Genomic DNA, 21,861 nt, shown 5'->3' with positions numbered 1-21,861 from the left:
CTAAGTGACTGCCTATTAAGGCAGCAGCAGGAGGAGAATGTCACACACACACACACACACACACACACACACACACAGATAGAGAGGGGGGTGAATCAGTCAGGATCAGGTTGTTATAATTAGTATTTTTGCAGATTTATTTTGGTGGGATAATAAGAGTGAGTCGTTTTTGCCTGTTTAATATGTCATGTTTGTTTATCTTGACATGGTTCACATCACACTTATGCAGTGAAAGCGTGTTTGTTGTTGTGGGCGAAAAAAACGGAGGGGACGTTCCACTGTAGTTGCGCTAAGAATGGAATATTTTAGCACACGGCAACTGCAAAAAAAAAAAAAAAACACCAAAGAAATGCATACTGTAAAAAAAACAACAACAACAAACGCTACCGAGATAATGAAGATAGATGTGATGCATGCAGTGAAATTGCAACAGGCTGAGGAACAGAGAGGCTCCAGTGTCGCCAGTTGTGGTTGTTGGTGACACCAGATGGTCCGTGATAGACGTCTCTCTCTCCCTTCGTAGCATCGCATGTCATCAACATTAAAGTATGTGATGTGAGCAACTCTCACAAACTGACACATCCAGCAGACTCAGTCACACCAAATAATGATAAAAAGACTACTTATAGTTTCTTTAATTGGCGAATTGTTGAAGTTCTGTGAGCTTCTAGCTTTCTAGTTGTGATAAAGTTGCTCAAATTAGAACAAAAAGGTATTATTATGTACCAAACACTACAGGCTTATAATATAATTATATTAGATGTTGTTTGGTATTTTTTGTCTACATTAAGGATACTTATGTTTTAATAAACTCTATCAGCGGGGTGGATTTTTGATTTTCCCATGTACACTCTTAGAAATAAAAGTGCTAAGTAGAACCATATAAGGTTCTTCAGCTTGTCCTCATAGGAGAACCCTTTTTGGCTCCAGGTAGAACCTTTTTATTAAAGGTTCCACCTGTAACCCTTTTGGAGGGTTCCACCAAGAACCCTCTTTAAAACCCTTTATTCACAAAAGGGGTTTTACAGGGTTCTCTGGATCAAAATGGTTCTTACTGGAACCATTAGTGTTACCAGGAACCCTTGAAAAACCCCTTCTTTGGGAAAGGGTTTTTCAGAAGCAAATGGTTCCAGGTAGAACCTCAGCCCTTGTAGAAGGAACCCTTATTTCTAAGAGTGTACATCCTTAGAAATAAGGAAAGATCTCTGCCAACAGCTGCCAAAACAGGAAGAGTTACTTCAAATCTCCTGCATATCAAACATCATAATTACCAGACAGTGTTTACTCACTCCCACAGGACTCAGACCTGACCTGCAAACATGACAGAGATGTTTCCTTTACAGTGTTTTTTTTTTTCCCCCAGTTGCAGTAGCTGCGCTATAGGCCTGGCCAGGGGCCTGGTTGTCGACACAGTCAGTTGAGGCCCGAGCCCAGAAGCATCACGCTGGGCCAGACGGCGAACAAGTGCTCGGTGACCTTACAGCAGCAGCTGGAGTTTAAAGTCTTTATAATAAAAAAAGAAGAAAAAAAAGGGCTGATTCTCCACAGTAATATCATTGTCCATGCCTCAAAGAGTCTGGATTAAGGCCCACTTTCCCTCACTAAAATGTAACAAGATTAATGTGTGGAAAATAAAATAAAAAAAAACACGAAAGCCAATGTGTAGAGGATAAGGGATAGAAGAAGAAGAAGAAAGGCAGAGGGAGAGAGCAATAAAAACATACCGGAGAGGCAGAACGAAGGGAGAAACACCCCCACAACCCCCCACCACCACCACCATGCCAGATATCAATGCAGTTGACTTTCTCTGAAATTCAAATGGCAAGAGTGGGGGAAAAAAAAGAGAAAATAAGAAAGAAACCTCTGGTTTTGGAGGGGTGGGGGAGCTGAGAATGAGAAAAAGACTTGCCATTTATGTATTAGTGCTCTGTAAATATTACATGAGATCCACATTCACTCAGTTGTTAGGCATTACTTCCACTGGATGGGTATATTATTTTAGAAACCATGCCTTGTTTATGGAGAGGCATGACCTACTTCTAGTCACTCCTCCCTCTCTCTCTCTCTCTCTCTCTCGTTCTCTGGTATTTTTTTCCTCATTCTTCTCCCTCCTCCTCCTTCTCTCTCTTTCCCTTTACCTCTCTTTCTTTCTTTCTTTCTTTCTTTCTTTCTTTCTTTCTCTTGCTCACTCTTATTCATTCTCAATCTGCGAAATCTCAACTGGTCGTCCCTGCTGAACAATTACAAGGCAGAGAGACCCAAATAGAGATGTTTGTAGAAAACAACATGTGTATAATTAAGGTTTAATGAGCTCTTGTCAGGGTGGAATGTGCAATTAGATTGGTAATAGAAAATTCTGCCTGACTGTTAGTGGCAGAGCCTGGATGTGGAGTCAGCATGGCAGTGAATGAATCAACAGCAGAATTATTTTCAGCCATATTGACAGAAGTAGATGGTTGTGGATGCTGCATTTAGATTTAAATACATGGTGAAGTCCCAAAATGGAGAAGGACAGGGTTTTTCGCTGTATTGTGTGCTTTTTAAATTATTGTACTTGAGCACATCAGGTCGGTTTTCTTGGGAAAACAGCTTTTTAAACGGCGGAGTTTTTGTTGGCAGGATGGCGAGCGATGATAATTGGGATTCAAGCGGTCAAGAAACACGTGTTTGCACGGATGCAAATGGAGAGAGATGAGCTCGTTTTATGAGGATTCCTTAAAAATGTGTTCGTAACAAGGTTGCGATCGAATACAACTAGCGAGTGCCGTGCAATGTAAATGTTGGAAATCGTATATCAAGTATAAATGTGAGCGACGGACAAATTACTTTGCATTTAATTAATTACGCGGCAGTTTGTGCCATCTGAAAAATACCAACTGTTTCTGAAAGCTGATAAGTCGCATATTAAATGTGCCATATGTAAGAATGTGGCCAATAACGGTTACTACATTCAAATTCAAAATACCAAGGTCTGAGATGCTACTGACTGCAATAATTGGTAGATGGCGGTAGGTGGCGCCACATGCCAAAACATGATTCAAAACATAAACATGAATTGCAGTCTGCAAAAGATTTTTTTTAATGCAAATATTTTGTCTGTACTGTTGTTGTTGGTGAGTTCAGTTTGTTATATGAACATTATTCCTGAGTCTCTGTGACATATTAGGAGGATTTTATGGCCAGTTGCTTTGGATTTATTACATAATGCACCTTTAAATGTGTGTGGTTATTACGGTAATTTCACTCGCACTGTTGCAGGAAGGCTTTTTAGCTAGAGAGGAGAGAGTCTTAGCTGCCGAGCAACCAAGGGTTGCCAGTTACGTCAAAAAACGGAACCTAAAAGACCTCGGTATTTTGAATTTGAATGTAACCGTTTTTGGCCACATATTTACATATGGCACCTTTAGCAGTAAATAACTGACATATATTGATATATTGATATAAGACATTGTGGAAAAATGGGCAAAAGCACTTTTTATGGTCAAAATAAGCAAAAAAACAACAACAAAAAAACAAGCCCAGACAGACATTATGAGGTCTTAAAGGGTTAACACATGATTTTAGGTCTGTTCAGCAGCACTTCCTTCATGATTTCAAATGTGTCAGAATCAACACCACTGAGGAAAGTTGGATTTCGTCATCATGTTGCTGTTGCACTACCCGCAGTTAAAACTATTGCAGTGATTGTGACTATTTCTAACATTAGTTACCAACATCTTTGTCTTCATAAAATATCAATGAAGAACCCAACAGGACGTCTCCAGATGTGTTGTTTTGCCTAACAGTTGTAACATCCTCAGATAGAGAAAGACCTGGAACCAGGCAAATCTTTAACTCACAAGGGAAACTGACTAATGACCCAATGACAAAGTTTGCACATTGTGAACCACAGTAAGTGGAATCTGACCTGTTTTTATTTATTTATTTTTAAAGGCTCTCTGATAACCTCTGCATTGTTATCCACGTTGGCCAGTTTTGCACCTCATCATTAAAGTAGCGTGCGTTTGATGTGATACCAAAGCTTGTGTAGCAGTTCAGCGGTGAATCACCTTTTATAACTAGAACTATAATTGTATATAAATACACAACGGATGTAATCGTGTGTGATTTTTTTTTTCTTCCTTGTGTGGTTATAGTGTTGTCTGATGAGATTGACAGACTCCTCTGTGTGTTAAGGTAACAATGGTTACGTATGCAAATGTGTGTATTTGTGGAACCCTCATTTGCTCTGAGATTGCTTCCTCGCATTTTGTTTCTTGGTCTGTGTTTTTTTTTTTTTCCTTCCCTTCTTCTTCTTTTATTCCAGAGACTTTGGGGAAGAATGCTTTTCCACCAGGCTCTGTTTCTTTTTTAATGAGGTACTTGAGAAGGGAGGGTGGGAAAAACAGGTATCTCTCTGCTCTCTTTTGCTGTTCTGACAGTCTATTTCTTGACTTGGTGAAATAGCTGATTGTGGGTCTGGTAGAGAAGATGATGCACACACACACACACACATGCTTGCAGGTGCACACACACACACACACAGACACACACACACATCATGCTGTTTGGTCTCTTTCAAATTACTTGACCAGTCCCTGGAAGAGAGGGCCCTTTGTTGACTTTCTGTGGGACTGCCCTTGAAAGGTCTCTATTGTGCAGTAAGCACTATGATATAATGCGAGTAGTTTTAATAGATTTGATGGAACACACACAGACGTGGTCATCGAGCCCGTTTCAGGCGATCGTCGTACCCCACATGTTTTAAAGAAATGGAACGTCGTCGTGCTCCAGAAAGCATTAGCTTAGCTTTTAGTTAGATTTAAAGGTGCCATATGTAAGAATGTGGCCAAAAAACGTTACTACATTCAAATTCAAAATATCGACGTCTTTTAGGTTTTCGTTTTCTGACGTAACTGGCAACCCGTGGTTGCTCGGCAGCTGAGACTCTACTGACTGCAATGATTGGTAGACGGCGGTAGGTGGCGCCACATGCCAAAACATGATTTCAAAACATAAACATGATTTGCAGTCTGCAAAATGTTTTTTTTAATGCAAATATTTTGGCTGTGCTGTTGTTGTTGGTGAGTTTAGTTTGTTATATGAACATTATTCCTGAGTCTCTGTGACATATTAGGAGGATTTTAAGGCCAGTTGCTTTAGATTTATTACATAATGCACCTTTAAGCTAAATATGATTATTTGATCCGATCTACATATGAAAGTAATTGCATTCATTTATTTCCCCCGATCACAAACATCGACTTCGTGTTGCTGCGTTTTCTGTGTCTGGGTTAAAGTTCTGAGTCAGGGGTGAGGAGTGTGTGGTGGTGGTGGTGGTGGTTGGGTGGAGGTTGAATGTCACCGATGTGTTAGCTTTGTTTTCATTGTGTTAACAGGAGCACAATGGTGCGTTTGTGTGGCCATCTGAAACCCTACACCTACCCATGAGCTCTGGAGGGTCAGAGTTGGGGGGCGAGGGGGTGATGTGCGAACCTTAAGCCTGACGAGCCTTGCATTCTGAAACCGTCCAGTTATCCAGTCGGCGTTAGCATCTAAGCTCGCTCGCGCACCACCACCACGTCTGTGCTCATCCGGAGATCTTGTCTTTTAATTTCAAACATTTCCCCCCCCCCCCCCCCTTCCTTCCCTCTTTTCCCCTCCGTAATTTGTCTCATTATTTTAAGGAGCTAGTTGAGGAGTGGCCTGCCTCTTGAAACCCCTCAGTATGATGGACAAGACCATAAAGCGGGCACTAAAAACCTGAGATGAATGTTGTATCTTAACATTGATAGAGGCAATTAAGTCCATCATATGCGAGCGAGGGAGCGCTCTTCTCTGGGGACTCGTTCACTTGCATGGTTTAACATGATCCCCCAGCTAAATGCCTTATTTTATTTCCCTTTTTCTCTCTGCTCGCGGCTTACACTCAAGCAAAAATGAAGCCGATGTGTTTTTCGCACAATTTGGTCTTTCTGTCTGATCTGCCCTTTTCTCTTTCATCGGCATCTCTCTCTCTCTCTCTCTCTCCTCTCTCTCTTCTCCCTCTCCCCTCCCGATTTCACCGTATTTGTCATGGTAATGTAAAAATCTCAGCTGCTCCAATTCATTTTGTGCTCTTTCAGTTGAGAGAGAGAGAGAGAAGGGCAATTTCTGCTCCTCCGTCGGTAGATTCTGTCTGCGTTGAGGTTTTCGGATTTAATGAAGACCATATTTCATCTGCATGGAGTTGTACGACTGGGCGTGGCCGAAAACAGGTCCCGTTATGGGAAAATAAATATTATGGAAGGTTCTAACTTTGTTGTCTTTATCTCCCTGGGATCAATGTGTATATTATTGGACGGGATACGTTACACAAACATGACGGCATGCAATGTGTGTGTGTGTGTGCACATTCTCAGAGCCCAGAGCGTGACACGTGCACGCTGACGGCGTTGTGTCGGCGCACGTGCACGTACATAAGGAACACATGAAGGTGAAATACACAATGCAGCAGCAGCAGCAGCAGCAACAATATCCACGCATACACACTGGCAATCCATATCTCCTTTACAGCACCATCCCCCCATACCCTTCTGTGCTTTGGCTTTATATGTGTGTGTGTGCGCGTGTGTGTGTGTGTGTGCGCCATGGAGTCATTGAATGCTGTAATGACCACAGTCCTGACGCATGTATTTTGACTGCTGCCTCTTTTCCTTCGGCGCAGTGACCGACGTGTGATTCGTTACGCCGGGTTACAAAAAAAAAAAAAAAAAAAACTGGGGAGGAACACGCCGACTGCAACCATGAAAGGAGGGTTAAGTCCTCTCCTCCTCTCCAAAGTCTCTCACCTCATCTTTCTTTAAATCTACAATGTCACCTGGCTGCAGTTAACTGGTTGGTATTCAGTACCTACAGAAAAAAGCCCCTTGTGTAGATCAGTGCAGGTTAGCGGCGCCGTAGCGCAGAATGCTAAACAACCGTTGTATATAAAGGGATGATGGAAGTGATATGAACCTGATCTGAAAATGCCCCCTTTATAGTGATATAGTAGTGAGTGGATTGTTTATAGAGTGGATTTTATATCCATACATCCCATATGATGAGATTCAAACAGTATTAACTCTTTCCGTACTGCCAGCCGTTTTCGAGCATTTTAGCCCATATTGTGAATATTGTGCTCTATGACCACGTAAACAGTGAAACTTAAGTTTGTTTCTACCTTTTTCCATTTGAAAAAAATAAGCTGATTTCATCAAAAACACAGTTTTTGACCAAAAAAAACTGAGAAAACAAGATTTTTGTGAAAAGAAGCATTTCAAGCAGAGCAGTGACTTTGAGGCTAATATTTGTTGCTTTAGTGACACCTCAAACGTCTGAACAGTGTTTTCCTTCTATAAAACAACAAACAACACTTTTAAAGGGCTTTTACAAGGGCCCTTGTCACGACACTCTTCTTGACCACACTTCGTAACGTAATTGACATATATATAGGTCAATGGCAGCGAAAGAGTTAAACGGGACTTTCAATCACCAAGAGTTGAGGTTTAGAGGGTTTTTTTTACCAATAGAGGCAAATTAGCATAGGATAATTTGTGTTTACTTGCACTGATCGTGAAATTAACATGAGAAAACACAGACCATGAATATTTGCTAATTATGCTTTACGGAAGAGGAGGAGCTATATCTTTCCCCCATGTATGTGTCCGTCCTAACCCTAACACATTCTAAATAGCAAAACCACACACAGTTTAAATTGTGTTATACCATTAAAACAACTTTTACAAAAGACATACAATGTAGTACGTAAATAGCACACAACATAAGAGAATTTGGAATTTGGTGCTACTGATTTGGACCACTGGGGGGACAAATAAGTAGCTATGTCAGCAATTCAGAAATGTGTTTTTGGACACAAATTCTGTCTTCAAATATACACTTTTTTACAAACTTTACACCAAAACATACAGAAAACGTGTTTTATGATTGAATGGGGGAACTTTGGGAAATAAAAGTGACAGTTTACAGTCGTTAATGAAGGCCTGTGTTCCAGTCAACAGTTGTTCTATCACCTCTATGATGACTGCGGCGCACACTTCCTGCATCAAACTGACATTGGTTTGGCTTTTTTTTTTTTAACGCTCATACAAAGCTATTTATAGCATCTCTCCCACTTTATTTTCTTCCTCCCGTTCTCTCGCTCTCTCTCCCCCCACCTCCCCCCTCCCCCCTCCCATCATGTATTTGCATTTCTGCAATGCAAACAGGAGTGCGGTGTCAAGTGCGTCACTCGTACAGACGTTGTGTGTCCCTTTTTCTTTCTCGAGCCTCAATCTTACTCCACGACTCCCCTCTCCTCCACCTCAACGTAGCTTTTCACTGCGTCTTTCACCTTCACTCGTTACCACCAACCCCCACCATCACCCCCCACTCTCTCCCTTTCTCTGTCTGTGTTTTTCCTTTGCTCCATTGTTATGCTGTAGATTTGACCACTGTATGATTAATGACCTCAAAGCCTCTGGAAAGCAAACAGAGAGACAGACCTCCCCACTTTTCCCCTCATACTGTATTATGTCAAACGCCCATATGTTCACACTGAGCACATCGTGGCTTCTGGGGTGAGATCTACATACAATGAAATGCACATGTTTGTATGTGATTTCTGCTCAATGACAACCAACCACCTGGAAGGAAGTAATGTTTTGCTGCAAAATAACATAAATGATCACATTTATGGAATTTGATTGTGGTTTTGGGGTGAATAAATATAAATAAGTGGCATATCATTTTTTTGGTCAAACTTATGTTCGTTATCTTTTGTCAATACACTCTCAGAAATAAAAGTGCTAAGAAGAACCATATAAGGTTCTTGTCAGGACCGGAGTCAGGATCTTGGACTCAATTGCACAAGAGCAGAAGGTGGTTTCAAAAATAGGTTTATTTGCTAGATGAAGCAATTCAAAAAGGCGCAAAACCAAAGGTCCAAACAAAAAGCAAACAGCCATGAAAACCTCCCCAAAAAACACAGAAAACAAATCTACAGCCAAGCTTCGAAAACTAGAAAACAAAATGACACCCATGAACGAGGGAACAACGAGATTAAAAACACTAGACTCGGCTACTTGGTCTTCTCTGAACACTCATTTGTGAAGCACTGACTAAGCGGAGAGTGAAGCTTTTAAAGGTGCAGTGGTAATGATCACCAGGTGCAAGTGGTTACCAATCAGCAGGGCGCGGTGAAGACAGAGACAATGAACACAGAAAGCGGGAAACTCGTCACCAAAATAAAACAGGAAGTGGTTCCTGTGAGTTCCTACTCATTCTGCAGAAACATAAAAAGCTGTCTCTGTCAAGTTATTTGATTTCAGAATCATTTTATTCCTCTGCAAAGTTAGTGAATAAAGTTATTGACTTTAATTTAATTTAATTTAATTTAATTTAATTTAAATATAATTCAACATCATGAGCTTTTCTGTGTTTTTGTTGGCCAAATATTGGTTAATCAGTGAGAGCAGAGCAGCGTCTCCATATTTACAAACTTTTTGCTAAGCTAATTATCTGTTGATTCAAGGTTAAATTTTTTTTTTTGTGAATTCTACTTTTCATTGCTCACACTCTCTGAAGTCAAATTAGCCTGAGGTAATTAACTGCAAACTAAGACATAATACATTTAAAGCGTTGACCTACAGACTCACACTTTAAACAGTTTCCACAGCGTATTTAATGTTTTCCCTTGATTCGAATATTGCTTGTTTTTCTCAGGAACTGACTGCCATTGTGCAGCAGAAACACCGCCACAGACTTCATGTTGACATTCTGTGTACTGTGTTTTTTTTCCCCCTCCGGTTTCCAGGTTTTGAAAACAACCTACTCCGAGACGCCATTACATCTCGCACAATGTGATTAGGACAGCATGTAAAATCATTTCTAAGAGCAATAAAGAAAGTGATTTCATTTTCGTTGCAGAACACAACGATTGTTCCTTCAGCAAACTAATGGTGCTATCAAGCAGAAATCATTGCATGAGGAGTTACTGTTCCATTACTGGGCTGAATGATAATGCGGAGTGGGCTTTTAAATTGAATAATGTCACAAAGAACAGCCTTTGTTGTGTGTTTGCTGCTCTGCCAGCACATTTAAAGATAGAAATTACAAGAAAAATGAATTCGAAATTGTCCATAATCCGAATGGTAGATATTCAAATATTCCGTTAAAAAAAAGTCCCTATACGAAGGTTGCACACTGAAGGACGCGGAGTCCATAAATTTAGTCCACGGAAGTCACGGCTCATTACGCGAGGTGATGTATGACCGATGGGGGAAAAAAAAAACATGTGGGCCATTTTTCGGTCCCCGCCCACAGTTTGAGAAACCGTAGCGTCCGTAATCACAACCCAGCGCCGTTGCTTGACCTTACAGTAGCAGCAGCGATTAATCTCAGCTACTACGAGCTGTCGCGGGGTGGGTTTTGTTTCCTCAAAAAATGGCTCCTGCCAAATAGTGTCAGACAGGGAAGGAGTTTGGTGTGTGTTTGTCTATGTGTGTGTGTGTGTGTGTGTGTGTGTGTGTGTGTGTGTGTGTGTGTGTGTGTGTGTGTGTGTGTGTGTGTGTGTGTGTGTGTGTGTGTGTGTGTGTGTGTGTGTGTGTTTCAAGCTGTGGCCTCTGGCTGTGACGCCAGTGTTATTCACACCGCAGCCATAAGAACCACTTTTTTTTAACCTTTTCGTCTAGCCTAAACCTTCCCTTCCAGCCTCTTGAGGTTGCTGTGTCTATGTCTCTAAATTATCAGGATTGCGCTTGTGTCCCCCCTTTATTTATTTATTTTTTTTACTCTGGTGGTAAAATGAAGAATTATTTAAAAAAAAAAAAAAAAGGCAAATTCCCACCTCTTGGACTCTGTTGCCTCTCACTCAGTTGGATGGCTGGCTCACATTGTGGGTGAAAATGTTTATTTGCGTAGCCGTGCCGCTGGGTCCGCTAATAATAACATTTAACTCGTCAAACTCCGCAAATTTACTTTTACTTTTTGAAAACGTAATTTCTCTACCGAGGTTTACCTATAAATTACTTTTTTACAGTCTTCTTAATGTCTTATTTTAAATATTTTTAATTATTCCATGCTCTCTGTGAAGCACTTTGGACTGGCCTTTTTTTTTTTATTGTCTTCAAATTAAATTTTAATGTCCTCCTAATGTCTTATTTTAATGCATTTGCAGGCCTCTGTGAAACACTTTGCATCACCTTGTTTCTGAATGGTGCTATAGAAATAAAACTTCCCGGCTCCCTCGCGGCACCCGTGGAATCACGTGTGTGTGTGTGTGTGTGTGCTTCCTCACACACAATCTCAGGGAAGCTGAGGTGAAGAGTGAGACTTACACAAGCTTTGACAGGGCCTAATTATACGCGTCTCTAATGAACTGTAATTACTGACATCCACCGGAGCATCGAAGGTCTATAAGCCGAGGACCTGGAGTCATTAGGCTGCTGTGTTACACTCGCTCTGTATCTCCACTGACTGAATGAAAATCTGTTTTCTGACCTTGTTATATATTACTCTCTGCCCGACTGTTTTTCCTCATTTCTTTCTCCCTCCTTCCCGTTCCACAGTTTGATGGTGACAACATGTACATGAATGAGAACAACCACGAGTTCCTCCCGCCGAACCAGGTGAGCTCAAAATTGCCCTTAATGGAATACCTGCTGTTGCCCCCAGTTGCTGCACAGAGCCGATTTCCATGCGCGTGTTGTTTAGCAGTGTGCTTGTTAGCAGGATGGATGACGAATCGTTGTTAGCGAAACAACCGGCGGAGTTGTACGGCATCAGCTGAAAGCAGGAGAAGTGAAGTATTCCACTTAGTTTCAGCCGTGATCTGCACTGACAGATGTAGCGCGGCTCTCTAGCACTTAATGGGAGTCATTCTCTCCACGTATTTGTTCGTGTGAGCGGTCGTGTCGCACTTCTTCTACTTTCGGAGCTGACAGCGGTTTTAACCGTTAAACTACAGAAATTCAAATTTACACTTTTTTTTTTTCCAAATTATGCAATAAATCGATGCGTGTTTCTGCATCGCCTTTTGACTTGGAGAAAGCCAAGCAGAAAATGCTGCATCAATCCTGGCCTCATTACAAAGGATTTATTATGTTTGAGTGCAGGGGGGGGTGGGGGGTTGGGAGCTCCTTGACAGTACATGGCAACCATATCAGATACACTGTAGCACAGCTGGTTGTGAACAACTGGGAGACCATATGGTTGTGTTTGGACAGAGGGATTTGTGGAGTTTGGGAATAAGCCCATCTGACATGCACAGGGGAACAGGGAATTTGTCCCTGTCAATTGCAATTATTAGCACCGACCCGTCGGCTACAGTAGCTCTTTTTCCCTGTTGCGTTTTCCCTGTTTTTGCTTCATTTCTTATCGCTGTGGTTCGTTACAGTGTGACTCAGGGCCCCGAATGAGACAAAGAGCAGCATATGCCGCTTCTTGTTAATGATTATCAACATTACTTCAGACGCACACTCGCAGCAAACACGTCTGTCGCCAAGTAGTTTCTTTTCTGTTACTGTAGCCGTGCATATTCTCGGCTGTTTCGAAGTTTTTTGTTTTTTTTTACGGCGGTGCTGATTGACTGTTTACAAGGTGTGCTGATGTCCACGGTGTTTTTTGCTAGGGGGACGGGTGAAATTCTGCAAAAGCTGCATAGAAGACAGACACAGAGAATGAAGGTGGGGGGGGGGGGGTGGGGGTGGAGGTAGGGATCAAGGAAGCATGCAGAGACAGGGAGTGGGAAACGGCACGGAAAGAAGGTGATGCGATGAGAGACGATTTTGCTTTTGCTCTGTGTTAGATGTTGTTTACTCAAGACTCCCCTCATATTTGACATGTGTCTTGCTCTATTCTCTGCTTCACCAAGCCCAGCCTCTCCATGCCTCTGACAGCTAGAATCAGAGAGGGCCTGAGGGGGGGACATGCACTCTGACAACAAAACATAGACACACAAGGAAAATTACCAAACACACACACACACATACAATATATTGGAAACTTACTTCTAATAAAGGACAACAACAGATGCTATGTTCAAGGACTCATATTATCCCCTGGTTCCCTGGTGTCCTAATGAACATGTCTGTGACATGCTTTGGTCAATATACCTTTAAGGATGAAGCACCACAGCAGTTCAATCACCCTGCCAAAACAGCCCTGTTCCGAACGCTCGGTTTTGATCGCCTGTCTCTTTAAATGCAAATGAGACACAGGAAACTACGTCAGCATCACTGAGGCTCCGGCAGCTAACAGCAGTTAGCATTTGTGGCAAAACCGGTCACAAGTCTACCGAGGGACATTTCAAGTTATTTACAGACTATGAAGGTGTGATTTCTAAGCTTTCCAAAAATGTCGAACACATGCAAATCGAATAATATTTGACGAAGATGTGGTCATTTGTAATGTAAGCACTCCTCAAACTTTAAATTTTAGCCTCAAAGATTTACAACTTCTGAGAGCCAAGAGACAGAATCATCACATTTACATAGAACAACCCCCTCCTGGTCTAAGCTAACATTAAAAAAAATCATTGCACTGCCAAGAATAAAAACACTTCGCCGACTTCGGCTCTTCCGGATACTGTTGCCCTCACCTGCACTCTCGCGTTTTTTTAGAGACAAAGCAGCGCTCCGCGAGACAACAACTCCAGGAATGTCTCATTGCGTTTTATCTCCTTAGACTGAGACTTTTTTTCACACTTTGCCTACTCACAGGGCCTCCAGAGTCCCAAATATAAGTATTAAAATGATTAAAAAGTTCATTTTGCTTAATATGTCCCCATTTAAAGGTGAAGTAAGTAGTTTATAGTGCCATCTAGAGGAGAGGCTGAAATTTACAACAAAGAACTGCCCCCTCCCTTCCCTGAGCGCTACGGTATCCTCAGCCGGTCAAATGTCGTCCTCGTCGTCTTTCTCCGTGTCAGCAGATGAGGTTCGTGAGGTGAGGGAAGCCGTAGCAGACGAAGTGGAGAGAGAGGAGGCGGGACTTCCGCTACAAGTAAAGAGACGCTTGATTTGTTCTCTCGCGTTTGTCCTTACAGGCTCCGGTAGAAACATGGCGTCTCGCTGCTAACAGTGGCTATGCAACCGCGGCCCGCGACCATGTTATTTTACATGACTTTTTGAAACACTACGAAAATGGAACAAAAACTATTATACAGCGACTAGACAATGCAGGAGCACATAATATGTATAAAAAAGTGGATTTTGGGGTCATATAAACCCATAAATCCCTTTAAAGGCCACCACAGCTGCCAAAATACACTGGAAACGAGGCGGAGAAGTCGTCCGTTTGTTCAAATCTGCAGCCTCGACATGAGATGTGACTAACTATTTCACACTGGACCATTACATTTTAAATGAATTTGTAAATTAATCACTGTAACTGTGTGTGTGCGTGTGTGTGTGTGTGTGTGTGTGTGTGTGTGTGTGTGTTCAGCGAGCGCACTCAAACACACAGACATTTAAATGTATTTGGGTCAGCGGTTCCACCTCCAGACTGTGTGAAAAGTCTTTCTCTCTGCAACTCATCTGCCGCACACCTCCGTGTAATTGCTCCATTTAATGTCGATATCGATACATTGCCCATGCAAGAAAAAAAAAAAAAAGTATGTTTATAGGACATAAGCACGACCCTGCCACCAAGTAACCGCATAGAGACGCTTGGGTGAGTCTATTCTCACGATGAGTCACAGGGAAACAGGGTCAGTGCTATTGTCATATCGATGTTCCCATTAGCATCATAGTCAGAACGCGCTCACTTCTCGACAGTGTTTTTTCTTCCAGTGTCTCTCATCGCCCCCAGCAGAGTGACAAAGTGTTAGTGATTCAATGACAAGGTCGCCGATCCTGGTCTTGGCATCAGCCAGCTCTTTGTCTGCCCCTGTGGCCACTGGCCATTATCATGGCAGCACTGTCCAAAGGAGTAAATAACCAAGAGGTGCTGTTGTTGTTGTTTTTTTCCCTCAGTGTCTTCACCAAGGTTTAATCTGACCCTCAACACAAAAGACACACACACACAAGAGCACCAAATCTCCACAGCAAGAAGTGGAGGAGCACCTCGCGAGTTAAGAGGCTTATTATAAAGGTTTTTAGAAGACAAGTCACCTGAAGTGGGACTTTCTCGCTCGCACTAACAGAGAGTGAAGGAGCAAAAACGCGATCAAAGATGATATTGATGCGGCGGAAAATGCCTTCTCATAACTCTGCAGCAAAACGGAGAGAAATGCTACACTTCATCAGCACTTTGCCTTGACAATGCTTTGCTTTGATGTCTCTCTCTCCCTATCCCTGACTTGTGAATTAATTTAGCAGAACTGCTGTTTGAGAGAAATATGTCACAGGGAAAAAAAAAGACCATGAGCAAGAATTGGAAAGTGTGTGTGGGGGGGGGCAAGAGAGAGAGAGAGAGAGAGAGATGGAGAAACTGCACAGGGGAATAATTCGGCTAATGGAGTGACTGTTTGGATATTCAGCAGAAGTAGGAACGGAGATTATGATCTCGCAATTAGCGTAACAAGGTTTTATTGATTGGCTGCTGCTGTAGCGTCTTTGCTGCCAAGACACTGCATGTGGTTTTAACATGCACAGTATGTGTGTGTGTGTGTGTGTGTGTGTGTGTGTGTGTGTGTGTGTGTGTGTGTGTGTGTGTGTGTGTGTGTGTGTGTGTGTAGCAGTAGCCCAGCCAATCACACTATAGTCCCACTTAGAATCCAGCCCCAACGTTACCTTCAATTTCCCGAGCATCACAGCTAAAATATTATGGATTGTCGAATTAAAAGGGTTTATTTGAATGCCCGATGATAAAGTGGACTACATTTGCATTCGCGGCGCACTTTTAAGTAAGTGAATGCGTTGCCCTCCTTTTTCTTTTTCAGAATACATTGCCGGTATAAAAAAAGGCAGCGAGGGGTTTGAAAGTTTGCCCGTCTGCTTTACATATTCACAGTTCAAATGATGCTTTAACTGTAGCTTCTTTTTTTTTTTTTCGTGATATTTCTTGTCTCAGTTTGTTATGCCGTAAGCCATCGCTGGCAGGGATTATTCTGGCCCCTCGTTTCGGAGTTATAATGACAATTAGGGAGGTATTTGAGCGTCAACAGCAGATCTGTGAGACGCAGAGGAGCAGAGACGGAGGCAGATCGATGAAGTCTCTTGTTTTTTATATGGAAGGCAACAGATGCGATTATGATGAGGTTTGCAGAGCACACCGACAGACTTAACACAAAACCACGGCCTCCGTGTTATTCTTCCTAATATTTTTTTAATTAAAGATGGAGCTGTGTAAGAACTCATCTGTACAGATTTAGTCAGATTGAGAGCCTTGACTTGTCGGCGCTCCACTCTAACAAATATGATTAGATTTGCTCGACTCCATCTTCCCTCCATATGTTTCTGATGAAACACTGCGGAACACGATCCCGTCGTCTTTAATGTCCACCCTTTGACAAATCTATCACCTCGTCCCTCTGTGCTCTGAATTAAAGGCTCATTCCACTTTTCTTTTTTTTTTTTTTCAGTTTAGATTAGTAATTCTCTTGTTTGGCTGCAGCCCAAAGCCTAGCCATCATGTCTGGATCCTTGTTGGAGCGTGATTGGTCAGGTTCAGCCGTGTGTAACTGACAGGAAGCCTACTGATTCAGGGAGACAGTATCTTCGGATTGTTGCACTGATTAAAGCCTTACGGCGGCGTTTTTGTAAACTCCCAGCGTTTGGGGTCCCTGCACCAGAGCCCTGGCCCTGCTGGTCTGAATTACAACTCTGCTGCATTAGTCTGATTTACAGCTTCCTCCTGGTGTTTATATTGGAGCTGGGGACCAGAGTGGCAGACTTCTCTTTCCCACCTTCCCTCCCCTTTTGCCTATTGATTCTCCCACGTTTGCCTCACCCTCAACTCGTCACCCCAATCTTTTCCATTCCTTTCCACCTTCTTGCAATGTCACCCGGTTCATCTCATTAAAGGGGACATATTACACCCTATTTCTCCAAGTTAACCTAGTTCCCTGGTGTCCTAATGAACATGTCTGTGACATGCTTTGGTCAAAATACCTGATGAAGCACCACAGCAGTTCAATCACCCTGACAAAACAGCCCTGTTCAGAACACTCAGTTTAGTAGTATCTCTTTAGGTCCACCTTTAAAAAAAGTAAAACAAAACTTAAGGGACAGGAAATGACATCAGCCAAAGAGGATACTTGGCGCTAACAGCAGTTAGCATTAAGGAAAAGTGATCATTTGCAGGCTCTAGCAGGCACATTGCCATCATATATAACATGTATCCACTGGACAGATAAATCCTCTGAGGCTGGAAGTTTGTGTAGAACTCTGTGCTGCACTGTGGAGCCAAGAATAGAACTTCTCGTGGACTTCGCAAACCTTGAATACCGTCGCCCTGGCCAGCACTTACGGACAAATCGGAGCTCCACGAGACAACAATTCCAGGAATTTAGCGCATTGTGACGTCCCAATGAGTGCGAAAGTCAACATCTCCTGTACTTAGACTGAGGAAGACCACAAAAACATGAGTTAGTCACACTTTCCCGACTGATAGGGTCTCCAGAGTCCCAAATATAAGGATTTAATTGATTAAAAACTTGATTTTGCATAATATGCCCCCTTTAACACATCGTACCACAACTACCTTATCCTCCTTCTCCCAAATGCCACCGAAACCTCTGGCGACATATCGTCCGTCACCTTTCCGAACCCAGCGTTTTTCCCCACCTACCCCTTCCCCTCTCTTCTATCCTACCCAACCCTCCCCCACCCCTCACCCACACCCTGTGCTTTCTCGTTCTGTCCCCACATTTTTTTTTTTTTTTTTTTTTTGGTGGAAATGAAAACAAAGAGCAGCCTGCCAAAATATTTCTATAGCTGTTCGCTGACAAAGCAGGGTGCCGAGACAAAGCAAAAAGATGCGCAGGCATATTTGTTGCGACAGCAGAAAGATGGAAAGCTCTCTCTCCCTGTGGCCTTTTTAGTCGTTCAGAAACACCTCCCCACACACACACCTCACTTTCCTCACACATTTTAAAAGCCCTCTGTTTGAAATACTCATCTGACATGGCACTGTGTATAAATGCACAGCTGTATATTTGTGTAAGGCCCTCGCTCTGCCAAGCTGTCCGTCCCCCTGTTGCCCCAGGTGATCGGATGAAACTAATGGCAACCTTAATGTGTTTGTCTAGGCCTTTCACCCCACTGGATAGAATGATGAGCGTCCAAACACTCGTTCTTGTGCCAGATCACATACCAGACTAATATAAAAGACATGAACTGGCCCGTGTCTGTTTAACCTCTTCATCCCCCGTAGATTTTTATCCTCTCGTAGAAATAAAACTGGCCTTTCATAGCTGTAAAAGGGGGAAAGGGAAATTAAGAGGAAAATGAATGCAATTAATCAACATCTGTGAGCAAAACAAATATACGAGGTTAATTATTGATGCGGTATCTTAAAAGTATAAGCACAGTAACTGCACTTACATCAAATCATGTAGACTGGTTTTCTCTGCTCAGAGAAAGTTCACATAAGGTGATAATGTATTTTCTTATAAAGAGTGACGCATAAAAATTTGATCGGAGGTTTAAATGTGGGTCTCTTTAGGTTGAGCCTGGCAACCTGCTCAGTGTGAAACCCTCCTCTCACCCAGTGTCAGCTGGCACAAGGAACTGCTGCGTGGATAGAAGGATTGTATCGTCCTGTATTCATAAAACACTTTTAAATACAAGATGGAAAAGTTCTGTACCAAAAAAAACAACAACTGCAATAGCATTATTAGCAGAATAAGATTGCTAATAACCTTATATAACTGTAGAACTGTCTGCCTGTAATATCATGGCAATGCATCCAATAGATGTGTCATCTGAAAAAAATATCAATGTCTCTGTGAAACAGAATGACATTGCTATACTCAGAGAGACAATGTTATTGTTGCTAAAAGCCCACACAAATCCGGCCCAATTAAAATGCACTGTGTTAAATGTCTGCTACTGGAGGTGTCTCGCTCAAAACACAAACAAAAGACCTCGTTTGAGGACATCAGAGCGCTGTGTGGGATCATGAGCTTCGCCTCGCTTCCTGATGAAGTGACTGAGCCTCTTGGTTGTTGCTCCCCCCCCAAAGTCACTTTGTAGACACCTCACCACAGCTAATGAATATCTGCGTCAATATATCCGTCACATCTGTACCCATTTCATATTAAAAGCATGATTCCAGTATTTTTTTTTTCTTTTATTGTGAAATATATGCTGGGCAATTTCTGACCAAGAGGAATGAAATGGTCCATTAATGTCGCTATTTTTTGGATATTGTTAACTGCACTTATGAGGATTTACCTCCGACCTCTTAGTTGCAAATATGCTGCGATGGTGGGGGTTCCACTTTTTTTTTTTTTTTTTTTCTACACATGTAATGCATTCAGCATGAGTTGCAGTGCAACGTTGAAGGGAAAGACAGGGAGGTCCATTGACACTGGAGAGTTGTCTCCTCCACTCTCCTCCGTTCCCCACCAGCCTCTTATTAACAATGGCACCAAGAGTGCGAGGTTCCAGATGTTCGTCTCCTGCTCCCACCAGCTGTGCCAGCCTCCGATGCACAGCCTCATTGACTCTGAAACGGGGAGGGGAGACACTTAAGAACACACTGACATCACACACACACACACAAGCAGAGTGGGAGAGTGGTGGAGCACAAATTAATATTCCATATATATATACTGTATATATATATATATGTACACTACCGTTCAAAAGTTTGGGCTCACCTATACAATTTTTATGTGTTTTCCATTAAAAGTCACACTTTTATTCATCAAAAGAGTTGCAAAATGAATAGAAAATATAGTCAAGACATTGACAAGATTAGAAAATATAGGTTTTTATTCAAAATAAAAAAAAAATTCAAAAAGAAAATACTTTGCCCTTCAAACGTTGCTTTCGTCAAAGAACCAGCAAAAGTGTTTTTAGCTGTGCTAACATCATTGCACAAGGGTTTTCTAATCATCCAATAGCCTTCTAACGCGATTAGCAAACACAATGTACCATTAGAACACTGGAGAGATGGTTGCTGGGAAATGGGCCTCTATACACCTATGCACATATTCCATTAAAAACCAGACCACATTTACCACATTAACAATGTATAGAGTGTATTTCTGATTCATTTAATGTTATATTCATTGAAAAAAGTGCTTTTCCTTCAGAGATAAGGACATTTCTAAGTGACCCCAAACTTTTGAAAGGTTGTGTATGTCTCTCTAGAGATACACCTCTCCTGGTGTATAGCAGAGAGTTATTTGTGGGAGACAAGATCCTAACAATTGTCAGAATAAAGAGAATAAAGAGCATTTGTTTGACTGAGTGCACCATCAGCTCTCCCTTTGTTATTCTCAACATTGTTAAGAGTCAGTCGGATCCACAGATCCACCAGCCCTTTTTTTTTCCTCTTTTCTTTTTTTTTGTGCTACTGTTTTGTCCATTTACTTGTTCTTATAACAATAATTACTTTTTTGTCACTCAGACACAGACGCCACCATTGTCCATATGCTAATAGCGAGCGTGACAGCAAAGGCGAAGAAAAGTAGAGATAAATAAAGAAGAGAAATGTGCACTCGCTGCTGCCGTTTGGTCGCTGTTGAGTCTCTGGCCAGCTTTTATTTGATCAGATCAGTAAAAAAAAAAAAAAAACCAACAGTGTTGTGCTGATGAGCTAAAGTTATAAAGGCATTTCTCTCTCTCTGTCTTTCTTTCTCTCTCTCTCTAAAGGAAATACTGTATGTCTGCTCTGAACTGAAAAGACAGAGGAGCCTGGAAATAATAGTGTGTGTCTGCCAGAGTAACATTGTAATACTAGATTCATCCTGTCAGGCAATAAGTTTGATTATGGTCCTCATTTGAAATGTTGGACTCACACACTCACACACACACTCACACACACACACACTGCTCCCTTCTCTCCATTTCCCCTCCCCCCTCCCTGTCTTCCACAGCAGTATCAACATCAGCATCACAATCACTCTCGATGAGACTATTGGGAAACCTGAGATATCTTGTACACCCGTGGTTTGTTTTCCGACCGCATTAGCGGAGATCACAGTTGAGTGAGTTTTTTTTTTTTTTTTTCGCCCCGACACTGGGCAGCATCTGCATATCATTACTCCGCCGCGAGGTCTTGAACTCTCGTCTGTGCGTATACGGAGCGTGGCTGCCAGAAAAAAAAAAATAATTAAAATCTAAATAAATCATATCATAAATCAATATTTATTACAAAATAAATGCTCTTGTTATCCCAACTTTTTTTTTTGGTCCCCCCACTTCATGTCTAATCTCTTTTCATTTTCCACGCTAAATGACTGCTCAGCAATAATGCTGTGGTTATTGTTGCTGACAGCGCTTCAGTTATTCGCTTCCTTCGCTTGCCAAAATCAAGAGCTATAAGAGCTGTTTAGAAGAGGGTGGAAGAAAGAGACAGAGACGCAAACAAGGATCTGTGAACCAAATTGATAAAGAAAAGAGAAACAGGTAATGTTTAAAGGTGCATTATGTAATAAATCTAAAGCAACTGGCCATAAAATCCTCCTAATATGTCACAGAGACTCAGGAATAATGTTCATATAACAAACTGAACTCACCAACAACAACAGTACGGCCAAAATATTTGCATTAAAAAAAATATTTTGCAGACTGCAAATCATGTTTATGTTTTGAATCATGTTTTGGCATGTGGCGCCATCTACTGCCGTCTACTAATCATTGCAGTCAATAGAGTCTCTGCTGCCAAGCAACCACGGGTTGCTAGTTAGAAAACGAAACCTAAAACCCCTCGGTAATTTTGAAAATTAGTGTAGTAACCGTTTTTGGCCAC

General features: G+C 42.0%; 1 protein-coding gene across 1 annotated transcript in view; it reads left to right on the top strand.

The window, feature by feature from the left end:
- tox2 (TOX high mobility group box family member 2) overlaps positions 1–21,861 on the top strand; it is a gene marked incomplete at its 5' end in the record, with an annotated part of 105,548 nt that overhangs the window by 43,896 nt on the left and 39,791 nt on the right. The window contains one exon of the mRNA XM_083891851.1: positions 11,565–11,624. Within this exon, the coding sequence (XP_083747977.1) occupies positions 11,565–11,624 (60 nt within the window). The remainder of the gene's footprint in view (positions 1–11,564; positions 11,625–21,861) is intronic.

The sequence above is a fragment of the Microchirus variegatus genome (assembly GCF_963457635.1).
Source record: "Microchirus variegatus genome assembly, chromosome: 7".
Taxonomy (NCBI): domain Eukaryota; kingdom Metazoa; phylum Chordata; class Actinopteri; order Pleuronectiformes; family Soleidae; genus Microchirus; species Microchirus variegatus.
The sequence above is the reverse complement of the archived record's forward strand: the minus strand, read 5'-3'. Positions and strand labels throughout refer to the sequence as shown.